The sequence below is a fragment of the Salvelinus namaycush genome, chromosome 32 (genome assembly GCF_016432855.1).
Source record: "Salvelinus namaycush isolate Seneca chromosome 32, SaNama_1.0, whole genome shotgun sequence".
NCBI classification, from domain to species: Eukaryota; Metazoa; Chordata; class Actinopteri; order Salmoniformes; family Salmonidae; genus Salvelinus; species Salvelinus namaycush.
The window spans coordinates 556,699-575,266 of record NC_052338.1 but is presented as its reverse complement, the minus strand read 5'-3'; the positions used below and the strand labels follow the sequence as shown (position 1 = coordinate 575,266).

At 41.2% G+C, this 18,568-nt stretch overlaps 1 protein-coding gene across 1 annotated transcript in view; it reads left to right on the top strand.

Moving 5' to 3' along the window:
• The window catches only part of LOC120026743 (nuclear factor of activated T-cells, cytoplasmic 1-like), a 48,844-nt gene extending 30,675 nt beyond the window's left edge, over positions 1-18,169 (top strand). Inside the window, exons 8-10 of the mRNA XM_038971465.1 lie at positions 10,644-10,776; positions 17,269-17,877; positions 18,162-18,169. Of these exons, the coding sequence (XP_038827393.1) occupies positions 10,644-10,776; positions 17,269-17,877; positions 18,162-18,169 (750 nt within the window). The remainder of the gene's footprint in view (positions 1-10,643; positions 10,777-17,268; positions 17,878-18,161) is intronic.
• Positions 18,170-18,568: the final 399 nt, after the last annotated feature.

The following is an 18,568-nucleotide window of genomic DNA, read 5'->3' as shown; positions in this document are numbered from 1 at the left end:
TGACTATTGTAGCTGGAAACGGCAGATTTTTAATGGAAGGGATATTTAATCTTTATATGTGTATGTACGAAACCTGTGCCGGTGGAAAAATATTTTGATGTTGGGTGCATTGGCATGTTTTTGCTGTAATAGCTACTGTAAATCGGACAGTTCAGTTAGACTAACAAGAATTTAAACTTTCAGCCGATATAAGACACTTACAGTTGAAGTCGGAAGTTTACATACACCTTAGCAAAGTACATTTAAACTCAGTTTTTCACAATTCCTGACATTTAATCCGAGTAACAATTCCCTGTCTTAGGTCAGTTAGAATCACCAATTTATTTTAAGAATGTGAAAGGTCAGAATAATAGTAGAGAGAATGATTTATTTCAGCTTTTATTTCTTTCATCGCATTCCCAGTGGGTCAGAAGTTTACATACACTCAATTAATATTTGGCAGCATTGCCTTAAACAATTTAAACTTGGGTCAAATGTTTCAGGTAGCCTTCCACAAGCTTCCCACAATGAGATGGGTGAATTTTGGCCCATTCCTCCTGACAGAGCTGGTATAACTGACTCAGGTTTGTAGGCCTCCTTGCTCGCACATGCTTTTTCAGTTCTGCCCACAAATTTTCTATGGGATTGAGGTCAGGGCTTTGTGATGGCCACTCCAATACCTTGACTTTGTTGTCCTTAAGCCATTTTGCTACAACTTTGGAAGTATGCTTGGGGTCATTGTTCATTTGTAAGACCCATTTGCGACCAAACTTTAACTTCCTGACGGATGTCTTGAGATGTTGCTTCAATGTATCCACATAATTTTCCTCCCTCATGATGCCATTTATTTTGTGGTGTGCGCCAGTCCCTCCTGCAGCAGAGCAACTCCACAACATGATGCTGCCACCCCTGTGCTTCACGGTTGGGATGGTGTTCTTTGGCTTGCAAGCCTCCCCCTTTTCTCCAAACATAACGATGGTCATTATGTCCAAACAGTTCTATTTTTGTTTCATCAGACCAGAGGACATTTCTCCAAAAAGTACGATCTTTGTCCCCATGTGCAGTTGCAAACCGTAGTCTGGCTTTTTTTATGGCGGTTTTGGAGCAGTGGCATCTTCCTTGCTAAGCTGCCTTTCAGGTTATGTCGATATAGGACTTGTTTTACTGTGGATATAGATACTTTTGTACCTGTTTCCTCCAGCATCTTCACAAGGTCCTTTGCTGTTGTTCTGGGATTGATTTGCACTTTTTGCACCAAATTACGTTCATCTCTAGGAGACAGACGTCTCCTTTCTGAGCGGTATGACAGCTGCGTGGTCCCATGGTGTTTATACTTGCGTACTATTGTTTGTACAGATGAACGTGGCACCTTCAGGCGTTTGGAAATTGCTCCCAAGGATGAACCAGACTTGTGGAGGTCTACAATTTGTTTTCTGAGGTCTTGGCTAATATTTTTTTGATTTTCCCATGATGTCAAGCACAGAGGCACTGAGTTTGAAGGTAGGCCTTGAAATACATCCACAGATACACCTCCAATTGACTCAAATGATGTCAATTTGTCTATCAGAAGCTTCTAAAGCCGTGACATCATTTTCTGGAATTTTCCAAGCTGTTTAAAGGCACAGTCAACTTAGTGTATGTAAATGTCTGACCCACTGGAATTGTGATACAGTGAATTATAAGTGAAATAATCTGTCTGTAAACAATTGTTGGAAAAATTACTTGTGTGAAGCACAAAGTAATGTCCTAACCGACTTGCCAAAACTATAGTTTGTTAACAAGAAATTTGTGGAGTGGTTGAAAAATGAGTTTTAATGACTCCTACCTAAGTGTATGTAAACTGTATGTGTACCTAAATGTTTAAAATCTAATATAAATATTAGAATTTATTTGAATTATGCGCTCTCCAGTTTCACCGGAAGTTGTCCCGCTAGCGGGACCCCGATGTACTGTAGATATCCCATAAAAAATCTGCCGTTTCCAGCTACAGTAGTCATTTACAACATTAACAATGTCTACACTGTATTTCTGATCAATTTGATGTTATTTTAATGGACCAAAAATGTGCTTTTCTTTCAAAAACAAGAACATTTCTAAGTGACCCCAAACATTTGAATGTTAGTGTACATTTCAAAACACAGTGATAATTTTACCGTATATTCAAAATATTGGGTAGAAAAATTTACCATTTATGCTACATTATCTGCACATGTACCCTAAAAGGAACTGACCAATACCATCTGAAGGTACCTTGTGTGTACCTTTGACCTTTATGTACCCTAGGGAACAACACTGTACCCTAATTTTGAGATTTTGTGGATATACTATATGTTCTTGGTAATAAAGATTACCTGGTGGCACTGCTGAAACATTCATGCACATCCGCCCAAAAGCTTGCAAGTTTAAATCTCCAAAGCATTTATTTACCTTTATTTAATCAAGGAATTACCATTGAGACCAGTGTCTCTTTTACAAGGGAGCCCTGCATATACAATTTCATAAAATACTTAAAAAATACAATATAAAATGTATCAAATACAGCACAACACATATTGCACAGACAAACATAAATATACACAAAACACAGTCAACTAAAACAAACACATTCTTCATTATAAAAAAGACTCTGTTCATTGACTGAACTGTCCTAGGGTCACACCCATCTATTCTAAATGTATTGTGGAGGTCATCCCAAACATGTGGAGTATGAAAACTAAAAGCTGAATATCCTAACTCTGTAGACACCAAAGGAGTCTCCAGAGTTAACCAACCATGTGATGTGGTTTGATAACGTGTAATTTTAAATCTTAACAGTGAAGTTAGGTAACTCGGAAGCTTGTGGAGCAGAGATTTGTAAACAAAAAAAGCGTAATGATGTGATCAATGTGACTTCAAAGTGGTCCAGCCATAAAACTGTCTCCTGTGATAAAACGAAGGGCGCTATGAAAAACGGCTTCCAGAGATTTTAGAGTAGATGCAGCTGCACTTTGATAAATAGTATCACGATAATCAAAAACAGGTAGATAGGTTGACTGCACAATCTGCTTCCTGCTGACTAGAGAGAGACATGATCTGTTTCTTAACAACCTCATTTTATGTTTTTTAAACTTTTAAATCACTATCAATCCAAATACCAAGGTATTTGAACGCAGGCACTTGTTATTTATAGAACCATCCAAATTATAGAACCATCCAAAGAGCGAAGATGTAATCCATCTGAGACAATCTTACAAGAACTTGAAAACAACATGTATTTAGTTTTGCCCGTATTAAGCACAATTTTTAAATCAGTAAAGGTTTCCTGCACAACTGCAAAATCGGACTGTAGCCAGCCAGGTCAGCACTTGTTTACGTAATAGTATCATCCACATATACAGAGGGGGGAAGGAGTATTTGATATACTGCCGATTTTGCAGGTTTTCCTACTTACAAAGCATGTAGAGGTCTGTAATTTTTATCATAGGTACACTTCAACTGTGAGAGACGGAATCTAAAACAAAAATCCAGAAAATCACATTGTATGATTTTTATGTAATTAATTTGCATTTTATTGCATGACATAAGTATTTGATACATCAGAAAAGCAGAACTTAATATTTGGTACAGAAACCTTTGTTTGCAATTACAGAGATCATACGTTTCCTGTAGTTCTTGACCAGGTTTGCACACACTGCAGCGGGGATTTTGGCCCACTCCTCCATACAGACCTTCTTCAGATCCTTCAGGTTTTGGGGCTGTCACTGGGCAATACGGACTTTCAGCTCCCTCCAAAGATTTTCTATTGGGTTCAGGTCTGGAGACTGGATAGGCCACTCCAGGATCTTGAGATGCTTCTTACGGAGCCACTCCTTAGTTGCCCTGGCTGTGTGTTTCGGGTCGTTGTCATGCTGGAAGACCCAGCCACGACCCATCTTCAATGCTCTTACTGAGGGAAGGAGGTTGTTGGCCAAGATCTCGCGATACATGGCCCCATACATCCTCCCCTCAATACGATGCAGTCGTCCTGTCCCCTTTGCAGAAAAGCATCCCCAAAGAATGATGTTTCCACCTCCATGCTTCACGGTTGGGATGGTGTTCTTGGGGTTGTACTCATCCTTCTTCTTCCTCCAAACACGGCGAGTGGAGTTTAGACCAAAAAGCTCTATTTTTGTCTCATCAGACCACATGACCTTCTCCCATTCCTCCTCTGGATCATCCAGATGGTCATTGGCAAACTTCAGACGGGCCTGGACATGTGCTGGCTTGAGCAGGGGGACCTTGCGTGCGCTGCAGGATTTTAATCCATGACGGCGTAGTGTGTTACTAATGGTTTTCTTTGAGACTTTGGTCCCAGCTCTCTTCAGGCCATTGACCAGGTCCTGCCGTGTAGTTCTGGGCTGATCCCTCACCTTCCTCATGATCATTGATGCCCCACGAGGTGAGATCTTGCATGGAGCCCCAGACCAAGGGTGATTGACCGTCATCTTGAACTTCTTCCATTTTCTAATAATTGCGCCAACAGTTGTTGCCTTCTCACCAAGCTGCTTGCCTATTGTCCTGTAGCCCATCCCAGCCTTGTGCAGGTCTACAATTTTATTTCTGATGCCCTTACACAGCTCTCTGGTCTTGGCCATTGTGGAGAGGTTGGAGTCTGTTTGATTGAGTGTGTGGACAGGTGTCTTTTATACAGGTAACGAGTTCAAACAGGTGCATTTAATACAGGTAAATATTGGAGAACAGGAGGGCTTCTTAAAGAAAAACTAACAGGTCTGTGAGAGCCGGAATTCTTACTGGTTGGTAGGTGATCAAATACTTGTCATGCAATAAAATGCTAATTAATTACTTAAAAATCATACAATGTGATTTTCTGGATTTTTGTTTTAGTATCCGTCTCTCACAGTTGAAGTGTACCTATGATAAAAATTACAGACCTCTACATGCTTTGTAAGTAGGAAAACCTGCAAAATCGGCAGTGTATCAAATACTTGTTCTCCCCACTGTATGTTAAATATTTTTTTTCAACAGATTGACCAATAGCATGTACATAAATATTGAAAAAAAAACAGGTCTTAGTATAGACACCTGCGGAACATCTTTATGTATTTCAACAAATTCAGACTTAACCCCATCAATCACGATGGCCTGAGTTCTGTCACTAAGATAACCATGAACTATCAAAATAAAGAAAGTCGCACACTCATATATATAAACTCCCAGCAATTTAATGGGTATTTACCAACGTTTCAGCATCACTGTGCCTTCCTCGGGGTCAATGATGCCGAAACGTTGGTAAATACCCATTAAATTGCTGGGAATTTATATATGGAGTGTGCAACTTTCTTTATTTTGATAGTTTATTCGCCGTTAGTCAGCACCTCCACACACATCTTTCTGGGTGTGCTCCAGCTCATGTTTTTTAATCTACTAAGATAATCATGAAAACAAGAGCAGATGTAAGAGCCCAGGCCAATCGAGGACAAATAGTTCAATAAAATATCATGATCAACAGTTTCAAACGCTTTTGACAGGTCTACAAACAAGGCACCACAATTCATTTTATCATCTAAAGCATTGAAAATATCATTAACAACCAATATGGTTGCTGTGATAATGCTGTGCCCTGGCCTAAGCCCAGATTGATTGATATAAAAAATGAAGATAATAAAAAAGCGAAGTTGCTTATTTACCAACGTTCTGAGAATCTTGGCTAGACATGGAAGCCTGGAGATGGAATAATGTGTTTTGAAGGGGGCATGATTATCTACAATAGTATTGAAGACATTACAAAAAAATCTTAAAGCTAAATCACATTCAGGGATAGCTGAGATATAATCAATATAAAGGTCATGTAAAAAAGCTTGTTCACTAAAGTTCCTCTTAGTGATGACATAAGGCTTAGATTTATGCATTTTCACATCGCTGACACAGACAACTGGGCAGTAAAATTCAGTTGGGAAAACCCCACTAGCAACGTATTTGTCAACATAAGATCAGTCAGGGTAGATTTCGATGGATATTTAGGATTCAGCCGTGTTGGCTCAGCTGAGACAGATTTAGTTTAGAGCAAATATCGCTAGCGGCATGCCGGATAGGGTCTAAAAATAGATTTTCGGCCATGTTCACTGGCTTCCTCCAATCAACATTAAAATTGCCCATAATAAATAGTTCAGATTTACCAGACTTAGACAATTCAGATAAATTGTTACGCACACGAGGGAGCAGAAGGAGAGCGATACACTCCTACTAGTCTCAGCTGGTTATTATGACCAAGGCCCACATTAAGAACGCTTTACATCAAGTGTCCCTGAGCACTGCAATTTTTTATGTTGGTGTTGGTGTTGTCAGATAATTTGACAATTATTGACTTGATTCTGGGCAACTTTTAGCAGTGTAGAAATGTATTTTTACCATTAAATCTGTGGCCAATCTCTGTCATGCCCACAGAGCTGGTGGCGTAGGATGACATTCAGGACATTAACAACCAAGAGGTTGTGAATTCAAATCCTAAATGAGGTATAGTTTCAAGTAACCAGCATTCAGCAGCATACTGCCTTTTACAGAAATAACACCTGAATTCAGCTGTACAAATTCAGTATACCCTAAAAATACAGGAATGTTTTAACAGTGTAGCATTTTATTGTATAAAAGGAAAACACAGAGGAGAGGGAAAGCACAGGATGGTTCTTCACAACCATCAAAGCAGTAAAGAACCTTTACTGAAATGCAAATAAAAAATTGTTACAAATATCACCCTCACCCCTGACCCTCACCCCTCAAGAACCTTTTATTTTTGTTAATTTTTTTGTATGCTGAGTGTATGCTTGTCCAGCATGGTCTGGTCAAACTGGTCTGCAAAACCACGTCCATTATTATCGTATTTCTCAGCATGCTCTATTGAAGTTTGATTTTTAGAATTGTTTGTGTCAATATCTATGTTTTGGCATGCACAGTAATTGACTCATTAATCAATTAATATATCTTATGCTACAAAAAGATAGATAACATACATTTTTCTAAACTAATCCAATCTGTTAGTTGCATCCGTTACTGAAATGGTTTTTCCAGTTTAGATGGTTTAGCTAGTCTCATTAATTTATCTGTCTAACCCTGGCAATCATTGTGATTGCGACTTGCCAGTGGTTTCTTTGAACGCGCTAGAGGAATTTGAGCGCAGTTGTTCTCGTCGGGAGAAAGATGGTGGAAGAGGATGATGAAGTAGATTCTGAATCTAATGGTGGTAGAATCAAGGTGAATTAGAATATTGTCTAAAAGAATGGAAAACAGAGAAAAGTAGTGTACAATATCCCTTCGTATCTTGTAGGAGTATTTTTTTTAATGAGGAGCAGCTGATCGGATTACCAATCCTAAAGAATCCATTTGAGCTATCCAAACTGGTGGAGAGAGTGCTGGGTAAAGTGAAGGCTGTGAGGATCACGAGAGGCGGGCTTGTTTAGATATTTTGTGCTTCTGCGGATCAGAAGGAACGTGTGTTGCGTCTCACTCGATTCGATACGTTTGAAGTGTTGTGTGTGTGTCTCTTTGAAACAGAGCACCCATCAAGGGAATTATATCTGGCATCTCGTGGGAAGTTGATGTTGAATCTAGAAGAAAAAAGAAACGCACACCTATGTAGGCGAGGTGCTGGCTAGCGGAGTAGAAAACTAGAAAATAAAGGAGAGCCGCACACTCTAGGAGCTCAGATGCAAAAATATTTAATTACCAACGTTTCGACAGGCAAGCTGTCTTCATCAGGGTACAATCACAGACACTGCGGGATGACTCGTTTATATATAGTGTCAAGACACACAGGTGTCTGTAATCATGGCCAATGATTACAGACACCTGTGTGTCTTGACACTATATATAAACGAGTCATCCCGCAGTGTCTGTGATTGTACCCTGATGAAGACAGCTTGCCTGTCGAAACGTTGGTAATTAAATATTTTTGCATCTGAGCTCCTAGAGTGTGCGGCTCTCCTTTATTTTCAAGTTGATGTTGAAGAAATGAAAAATATTCCTGGAGTGATTGATGCAAGTTGGATGAATCGTGTGGTGAATGAAGAAAAAGTGAATGTGGTGAATGAAGAAAAGTCTATCTGTTCTTTTGTTTTTTGATATGGAGTCTCTCCCTACTCAAGTGCAGTTGGGGTATATAAATTACAGATTCAGAGCATTTATCCTAAGACCAATACAGTGTGATCATTCTAAAGTTTTTGATCATGTTTCAAGTGTTTGCAGAAGGGAGAAGCCGAGACATTTTAAAGGTTAAGAAGGTGGACTTTGTGGCCTTTATAGCTATACTGATTAATGGCACTGCCAAGGTGGAGAGAAGGTCCAGGAAGATGGATATCACTGTGGATGGGGCGGAGCGGTTCCTGGGACTGAAAGATTTCTCAGCGGAGGAGTTACATGGAATATTGTCACAAGCCATACCACCTTCTCAGGCCCTAGAGCCTGAGAAGGGAGATATGGAGATTTGAAAGAAGGAAGAAGTGTGAGTTTAGGTTCGTTTTTTTTCAATGTACTATTTTTATTTGGGTGGATTAAGTTAGTTTCCCTATCACGTATGGGTTTTCTTTTTCCCTTGTTTTGTTTTTTCAACCCATCCAGTTGGTGGTGGCAATACACCTTTTTGGGTTGTAGTCCGCCATAAAACCCACAGAGGAAGAATAATCATTCTGATTGTAGATTGTCGGTGAATAAATGTTCCAATTGTTGAATATTTCCACTCAGGTTAGATTCAAATAGGAATTAGCCATCACTTTGCAAGCCAGTGTTGTGCTATATATTAGTTTGTGTTTGCACTATATCTGATTTAGATTTGATGTTATCTTGTGAATTGTATCGGGCAGGGCTCCCTTCTGAAAATGGTGACTCCGTTAAATAAAGGAAAGAATAATAATTATGTGACTTGATGCTGGTTTTGCAGGTGAAGGCTGGTCTCCAGCGAAAACATAATGAAGGCTGGTCACCAGAGAAAACACAGTGAAGTCTTGTCACCAGCCTATGCTGGTTTAGGCAGTTTTTTTCATTAGGGCACACGCTCACTGTTGCTGTTGGGACACATCTGTGTGAATCTCAAATAAACAAGGGTCTTTCTTTACAGGCCAGACTGCTGGATCAGTCCCATTCTAAACACCGACAGACCCTTGGCCAGGTTTAACCTCTGCCTATTGTGCTACAAAGCTACAAAACGGCACATTCAGCACTGAGGAATTTTAAACACGTCACCGCATCAGTCAATGTCCTGCCTTCCCCTAAGGGAATAAACCATAATTTAGACGTTTTACTTGTGAATAATTGTATGATCAGACCTATTTTAACTTCTCCATCTCGGCTATGTCACTGTTTAATCTAGGGTTAGTCATATAGACAAATTTATTTTGTGACTGGAGTTACTCAAATTAGGTATACGGTGTGCAATTGAAGATGTCATTGCCGATTAACTCAAAAGTTTTTTGACAAACAGAAAAGTAGTGGTTGTAGCGCAATAGCAATCTGGTAGGAATGTGAATGAAAAAATTATGAATTAATGTGTATGTTTTTGTTTTTGTTTCTCTCAATAACTACCTCCCTGCTAACGTTCTTGTTTCCCCCCCTCACTATAAAATAAATGTTGTCCACGGTCCCTAGCTTCCCAGACACAGTTCACGACTGAAAGTATGATAGATTAAAACAGTAAACTCTATTTTGACCCTTTTTCATTAACTAGTCCTCTGATGTATTATCAGGGTGGACCAGGCTAGAGCGGAGTGAAGCCGGATCATGCTATGCAACAGAAGTGCTTCATCTGGCTTCACTTTAGTTTATGGCTGTTCTGATTTAATATCAAGTGTGTCAGGCCTCACCTGAACCTGTCAGGGCCAGCCTTCCTCCAAAGCCTAATGCCAAGAATAAATAACTTCCAGTCTGGCTACTGCTCAGCACCTCCATTAGTCTGCAATAGATTGAGTTAAACTCCAGACATGGGTTCAAATTCTATTCAAATTCATTTCAAATACTTGAGCTGGGCTTGACTGAGCTTTCCTGGTGCAATGGATCCAATAAAATTGTCTCAAAACTGCACCAGCACCAGTCCCACCCATTAGGCACTCCAGGTAGGTTAAAGCAAACACTACAAGTATTTTAATGATTCCAAATAGTATTTGAACCCAGGTCTGTAAAACTCCATGCAGCGTAGCACTGTTGTCTCGTCACAGACTGAGCTGAACCCGATCACACACGTTCAGTTCTGGCCTGCATTCACTTCGTAGACAGCAGGGAGCAGTGCTGGGGGAAATGAAACATCTGGATACTCCCTGGATGAATTTATAGTTACTCACCATAAAAACAACCGTGGTTTACTGTCTAAGCTTACCTCACGTACGGGCTGCCACTGTATTCCCCATCTGGACTGGAGTATCACATGCGCTCCATGAATGGGATATAAAATGACAGTGCAGAATAAAATGGCTGTTGTGCCAACACAATAAAAGCATGATTTAAAGACAGACACCTGCTGGCTATCCTGTGACACATCTCAGATGTGTCCTTGGTTCGCAAAATCAATCTTTTAAAATATCGGATCATTTTTGTGTGTCTGAATGTATGCGTAACTAACAGTCTCTGTTTGCATCTCTGTGCCTGTATATGGGTCTCGGTTGTGTCTCACTATGGATGGCATTGCCTTTGACTTTGCATTGCAGACATCTCTTCGCATTGAAATCCCTCCTTATCGGAACCAGAGGATATCCAGTCCTGTTCAGGTGAACTTCTATGTGTGCAATGGCAAGAGGAAAAGGAGCCAGCACCAGGGATTCACCTATGTGCCTGCCAATGGTAAACTCTCTTTCATTCCCTCTGTCTCCGTCTCTCTCTCTCTGTGTCTCTCTACCATCACCCTATCCCCTACTCCTCTTTTTGTCTATCCTTGTCCTTTCATATCCCAGACCAATAATACAACTTTAAGCACCAATTTTTACATCTGAAGAAAAGAACACAAACATTCTGTATTCCCTCTTTGTCTGGTGGTGTTCAAGTGTGGAACAAAGTGATGGTTTGAGTTATTCCCATTGTAAAAAGGTACCTCAATAAAATCTATTCTTTTCCATACCTGTAGCTATAAGAACACATGGAGTGAACTGTACCAGGGTGGAGAAGGGATATGGGAACGCTGTGTTATTTGACTAGCCAACCTGTTGCCAGACTAAATGAAAAAGCCACACCAGCTCCATTGTATAAAAATAAAACACTTCTAATTGTAGCCGGCTTGGAGCTAGCTAGCATCCAGTGGGTGGTTCAAAGCTCTGATTTAACTGCGGTCCCAGCCCTGTATGTGGGCACTGATGTGGCTCAGTCTCTGTCCCCTCTGAAAGTGCAGCATTGTCCTCAGCCTCTGGTGAGAGTCAGAGAGGGGAGAGAGAGGTGACATTGGGCCTGGTCAGTATCTCTTAAAGGGTTAGACTCTAGAGTCTCTTCACGAAACAAGCAGTGTGGTCTGTCACGTTTGAAGGAGCACAGCACTATGTAGTATATTGAGTAAAACCGTTTTTTGTGTGTTTTTGAGAGCGCAGTCATTTATTTCAAGTTGTAGATCTCAGTGAGGTACAGTATGAAGCTTCTGCAGCAGCAACATATTTCATAATGCACATTTGTGACTCGTTTCAGGATACTAGGTGTATGTCTTTTTTTTTTTTTTTTAATCTAAATGCTTTTGTTGGCAGAAATGTCAATTGGAACATGTGAACTTTCATGTGCCTTAATAACAAACGTGTATTCCATCTGTAAATATGAATGAAATTGTTGAATTACAAGCCTAGTTGGTTTAGCAAAAGAAAAAGTCGGCAACCCGATTGGCTGAGATAATGAGTGGGCTGGACATTCCAAGAGATGAGTTCAGATTGGTCTGCCGTGTAGCGGGCTTCTTTCTATTTGAGCTGGTCAGTATGTGTAGCTTTTTTTGAAAGATATCACGTAGTAGAACTGCATAAGTGTTGCTCTCCACTTTCTGGAGGACTGAGTTTATGAAATCAGTGGAATTAGAATATGATAGCTAAGGAGATGGAGAGTCTCCAGATTACATCCAGACTCTTTTCTCTATATATCAATGATGTCGCTCTTGCTGCGGGTGATTCCTTGATCCACCTCTACGCAGACGACACCTTTCTGTATACATCTGGCCCTTCTTTGGACACTGTGTTAACAAACCTCCAAACGAGCTTCAAAGCCATACAACACTCCTTCTGTGGCCTCCAACTGCTCTTAAACACTAGTAAAACTAAATGCACGCTCTTCAACCGTTCTCTGCCCGCACCTACCTGACGAGCATCACTACTCTGGACGGTTCTGACTTGTGGACAACTACAAATACCTAGGTGTCTGGCTAGACTGTAAACTGTCCTTCCAGACTCTCCTTCCAGACTCGCATCTCCAATCCAAAATTAAATCTAGAATCGGCTTCCTATTCCGCAACAAAGCCTCCTTCACTCACGCTGCCAAACATACCCTCGTAAAACTGACTATCCTATCGATCCTCAACTTCGGCGATGTCATTTACAAAATCGCCTCCAACACTCTACTCAGCAAACTGGATGCAGTCTATCACAGTGCCATCCGTTTTGTCACCAAAACCCCATATACCACCCATCTCTGCGACCTGTATGCTCTCGTTGGCTGGCCCTCGCTACATATGCGTCGCCAGTCCTACTGGCTCCAGGTCATCTATGAGTCTTTGCTAGGTAAAGCTCTGCCTTATCTCAGCTCACTGGTCACCATAACAACACCCACCTGTAGCATGCTCTCCAGCAGGTATATCTCACTGGTCATCCCCAAAGGCAACATATCTTTGGCCGCCTTTCCTTCCAGTTCTCTGCTGCCAATGCCTGGAACGAATTGCAAAAATCGCTGAAGTTGGAGACATATCTCCCTCACTAACCTTAAGCATCAGCTATCTGAGCAGCTTACCAATCGCTGCAGCTGTACACAGCCCATCTGTAAATATCCCATCCATCTACCTGCCTCATCCCCATATTGTTTTTATTTACTTGTTTGCACACCAGTATTTCTACTTGCACATCCTCATCTGCACATCTATCACTCCAGTGTTAATTTGCTAAATTGAAATTTCTTCGGTACTATTGGCCTATTTATTGCCTTACCTCCTTTCTCCATTTGCACACACTGTGTATAGATTTTTGTATTGTGTTATTGACTGTACTTTTGTTTATCCCATGTGTAACTCTGTGGTGTTGTTTTTGTCGCACTGCTTTGCTTTTTCTTGGACAGGTCGCAGTTGTAAATGAGAATTTCTTCTCAACTGGCCTACCTGGTTAAATAAACATGAAATTAAAGAAAATAAAAAATATCTTTAAACTAATGTCAACCATGGCATCCGTAACAGAGAGGGAGTAGCGTCCATCCATTCAGTATTTAGCTAGCTAGCTAGCTACTTCTCTTAAAAATAGAATAGAATGTTCATGATGTCACTGGGACAACTGTTGATAGCCAGAGTAAACTTACCAGCTACGTCTATCTACTCTGATTTCAAAGCACTCTTGTCTGAATGTGCCAGAGCACAGAATAACTGACACATTTACGAATGTCCAACGTCCGTTGAATATAGCCGGTGTGAATAAACGTTGGAAAAAAGCATAATTAAATTGTTGCCAGCAGCACAGTTGCAGTCACCAATGCTCTGGATAACAAAAAAACAGCATAACCAGCTCTGCTAGTGCGAGTAAAATGGTCAGAGTGAGCTGTTCTCTCATTTGTGTCTGGAAGTAGCTAGCAAGCTAGCCAACATTAGCCAGTTAGCTTGGGTGATTGACTGCTGTTGTTAGGACAGAATGCTCAGATTAACCCTACTCCTCAGCCAAGGCGTCCAGTGTGCACTCTGAGTGCTCCGACAGCGAAATGCTCTGAATTTACAAATGGACAATCTGACAATGCTGTGATACGAATGCCCAGAGCACACTCTGACACTTCAGATTAAATTTACGAACACACCCGTAGTCTGTGGTGATTTTAGCATGTAAATCTCGCTGCGGCAAATATTTTTAAATGTGGGATGCATACCAGCAAAGTCACTACACAACACTAAACAATACATTGATTGCACTATACCACTGCTACACCTGGCTATCAGCAGAGCCTTGTCTGGCAGCGAAACTGTTCATTCAGTCTTGTTTACTGCCTTTTCAAAAAACATAGCTAATATGGCTGACTTGCTTAAACAAATGTGGTTTCTACTGACATTTGAGATGTACAAACTTTGGCATAAGAGGATGACAAGCGGATAAGTGGAAATTCGTAATTTCGATTAAGACGTTAATGAGCGAGCTAGGACAGACGTAGTCATTAACTATTTATTCAGCACTTTTGAAATGTACAGAGACAGAATTCAGAACATGGGCCGTTCTTACAGTGTTCTACCTGTACACCAATTCAGAACCGCAGGATAAATAAAGGGGACATATAAGCAGACGATGAAAGCTCTTACAATACAAAATTATTACATTTCTCAAAAACATGTGCACCACCAAGTCAGAACAGTAGGCGAAATTAAGAGGTGAAAATAGACCAAATTATTAGGGTCAGCTACTAACAGCTTACTACACAACATACACTTATTATTACTTTCTTAGCTACAGTATACATATCTCCCTGGCATATTACATCATTTATGCAGCAGCATACAATACCTTTTTGAACTTACCTTGTTGTGCTTTGCTCACTTAAAGGTGGCGCGGCGGTCCTTCGTGGGCAAACTTTGTCATCAAAGTCTGGCATTCTCTGGATTTATGGTGCTTTCAAAACTGAAAAAAGGTTGAATCATGATGATGTCAGTGATCTTCAGGTCGTAGCTCTAGAAAGAGGCAAGAGTTCCCAGTTGTCTTGAACTCACTAAAGTCAGATTTTGTAGTTCCGAGTTAACAGTTGTTTTGAGCGCGGCACAAATCATGCTCATTGACAGCATGGCCAATGTTGAATGCTAATAATTTTAAACTAGGAAAAGAGACCCTTAATCTTAGACTTGTGACCACACAGCCTCTCTACTGAATAGCATGTTAATAATTGCTTTGCAAAGCTTGCAGTTCGCCACTGATTCCTTCCAAATCAGTCATTGTTGTATTTGCGATTTCCAACTTGTGTAATGTTTTTGTATGAGCACCAATACGTTTTATCTATAATTTCTCTTCATTATGTCTCTTCATATGACAAGGATTAACAAGGATTTGCCAGTAGATTGTCAACTTGATTCATGATGACGACTGCTAGCTGAGATTTAGAAAGTATGAGCTACCGTAGATATAACGGTAGCTACTGTGATTTGACGTAATTTATCTGTGACCAATGACCTTGAGCCTTCTTGGATGGGCACTTCTATTGTATATCTATGGCAGCACCCAAGGGGTTTGAATTTTCAAGCTCTACCCTTAAACTTTGCGGTGATGTAGTGTCCCCATGAGTGACAGAACACTGAGCCAATCACACTGAGCCAATGCTATGTATTTTCTGCTGACTTGCCCTACCACCACAGAAAGCACTGAGGTAGGCTGAAACACCTGTATTTTGGAACTGCCTTACTCAAAAAACAAAAGAGACAATGTTTGTATGCGGCTTTATTAACTCAGTGATGAAAATACATGTGTTATGCATGGAACTTTAGACAAACTTCTCCTTAATGCAACCACTGTGTCAGACTTCAAAAAAACTTTACCGAAAAAGCACACCATGCAATAATCTGAGTACAGCACTCAGAGCCCAGCAAGCCAAAGAGATATCCGCCATGTTGTGGAGTCAACAAAGTCAGAAATAGCATTATAAATATTCACTTACCTTTGATGATCTTCATCAGAATGCACTCCCAGGAATCCCAGTTCCACAATACATGTTTGATTTGTTCGATAAAGTCCATCATTTATGTCCAAGCACCTCCTTTTGTTCGCGCGTTTAGTACACAATCCAAACTGACGACGCACTGGCAGGTCCAGGCGAAAGTTCAGACGAAAAGTCATATTACAGTCTGTAGAAACATGTCAAACGAAGTATAGAATCAATCTTTAGGATGTTTTTATCATACATCTTCAATAATGTTCCAACCGGAGAATTCCTTTGTCTTCAGAAATGCGATAGATCGCAAGCTACCTCTCATGTAAATGCGCATGGCCAGCTCGTGGCACTCTGCCAGACCTCTGACTCAATTCCCTTTCATTCCCCCCTCCTTTATAGTAGAAGCATCAAAAAAGGTTCTATAGACTGTTGACATCTAGTGGAAGCCTTAGGAAGTGCAACATGACCCCATTTCCACTGTATCTTGGATAGGCAAAGAGTTGAAACACTACAAACCTCAGATTTCCCACTTCCTGGTTGGATTTCTTCTCAGGTTTTTGCCTGCCATATCAGTTATGTTATGCTCACAGACATCATGCAAACAGTTTTAGAAACTTCAGAGTGTTTTATATCAAAATCTACTAATTATATGCATATTCTAGCTTTTAGGACAGAGTAGCAGGCAGTTTACTCTGGCCACCTTTTTATCCAAGCTACTCAATACTGCCCCCTTGTCCCAAAGAAGTTAATGCCAAAATAACATGCAAAACAGGCAAGCCCATTTTTGGCAAAAATGTGGGGCTCAAAACAGTTGGGGCTCTGCCCCACCTGCCCGGAATGACGGGTCGCCACTGCCGTAGTGTAAACCAGCCTTTAGTCTTGAAATCTTTGGTTGTTTAGTATATGTCATCACATCTGAATCCTTAAAGAGATGGCCAGGGTTAAAGCTTAAGAGGGTGTGAATGATGCTGAATAGGTGTACCAAAACATTCAAAGGCCATTTTTTCAAAATTGAGGTTACAAGTTTATTAACTTTCAAAGCAGAATTACTTCCCTATTGTTCCTCAACTGTAGTGTATGATATACAATGTTCTAGCTCTGACTATATTTTTATCCAATGTAAAAAAAACACAATTTCAAACTTTGCTACATAATACCGAATCAAGCCGATCGGTCACATTTACAGGATACTAGTGCTTGGGTCAGATCCAAGGAAAATAGGCCTTTTTATTATAGAACCAGCTGGAAGTCTCTTGTGGTGATGATTCATCCCTTTTTTTCTTGTAAAAATATTTTCAGCAGGGTGGGAGCGCTTAGGCCCAGACACAGAGTCTCATTGATGAGAGTGTTTGTTTGTCTGTGGGTATCCTAGCCACAAACCCACTCACTCACTCACTCACTGACACTTGCTCACTCTCTCACCCGCTCACGCTCGACAGGAGATCGAACCGGATGTTTATACATTTTCTCCTTTTCCTCTCCTTTTTCTCATTTGTTCAGTTCCAATGATAAAAATGGAGCCGCATGATGACTGCGACCCCCCTCAGGTGTGTCCCAAGCATTGCCCTGGCCTGGCGCTACACCCCAAGCCCTACTACACTCCACAGGTGATGACCTCCATGATACCCACAGAACTCCGGCCGTGCATGGGGGGTGCCTACCCCGCTTGCCAACAGAGACTGGGAGGGAAGCCTTCCTCACTGTCCTCCTCATCCTCCCCCAGCACCAGTCCCAAACTGCATGACCTGTCACCCACCACGCCCTTCTCCAAGTGCCTGTCAGCAGGCCCATCCCAGTCTCCGATCCCACATGTCTCCATTATCCAGGAGACTCCTGGACGCTACCAGCCACAACCTGTCCTCTACCCACCCAGTAGTGCCTCATCCTCCCCAGGCTCGCAGCCCTCTACCCCTGGCACCAGCGGCCCAGAAGCCCCATTCTCCCCCACCCACTGCCTGACGCCGCCCCAGCCCATCAGTAGCAGCTCTAGCCCAGTGACCGAACAGCTACCCAAAGTGCCAGAGAGAGGCGGCCGCTCGTCGAGCCCCACGCTGGCTATCAACATCAAACAGGAGCCACAGGAACTGGACCAGATGTACCTAGATGATGGTGAGTTATTAATCATACACCTCTCCAGATGATCCTATTGCATTGTGGATCACTGTGACAATCAAAGCCACTATTGAAACATACAGTAAGTCATATTCTTGTCATATGGTAAATTATTTATTGTAAAGCCAGGTGCTTAGAAGTTACCTAAATGCACACTTGATATACAATACTATGTTATTCTACTCTCTTTTACTATTTACAGCAATTGCCTTCTCATGAACTTGGTGAGAAAGGCTTTTATGATTAACACCCTCTGGTCCTTGTCCTCCCACTGCTATCAGCTGACTAGAACAGGCATTTACAGTTAAATCATAGAACCCTGGTAGGTCTGTGATGGAAATATTGTACTTTGAACCCCATGAATAATGGCCAGGCCTTTTAAAAGCCCTGATAAAATAAACATCTCTCCTCCTCTACCTCTTTTATTCCTCCCAAGTAGACTGCAAGCTGGGGATTTTTAGAAACCCAGAATTATGATCTCACTGGTCTAGGATTCCAGCATTCACCATCTCTAAGGGTTCTGGGCTGTGTGCTGCTGATTTGAAATACATGGAATACATTCTCTTCCCTGGGGTTAGCTAGACAACAGTGCTGCCTGTCCCAATATCAATCACTTGGAGGAAACCATCCTTCAGAGCTGGAGATGTGGAGTTGCTAACCAGCAGCTATCAGCAGCAGTGAAATTAGA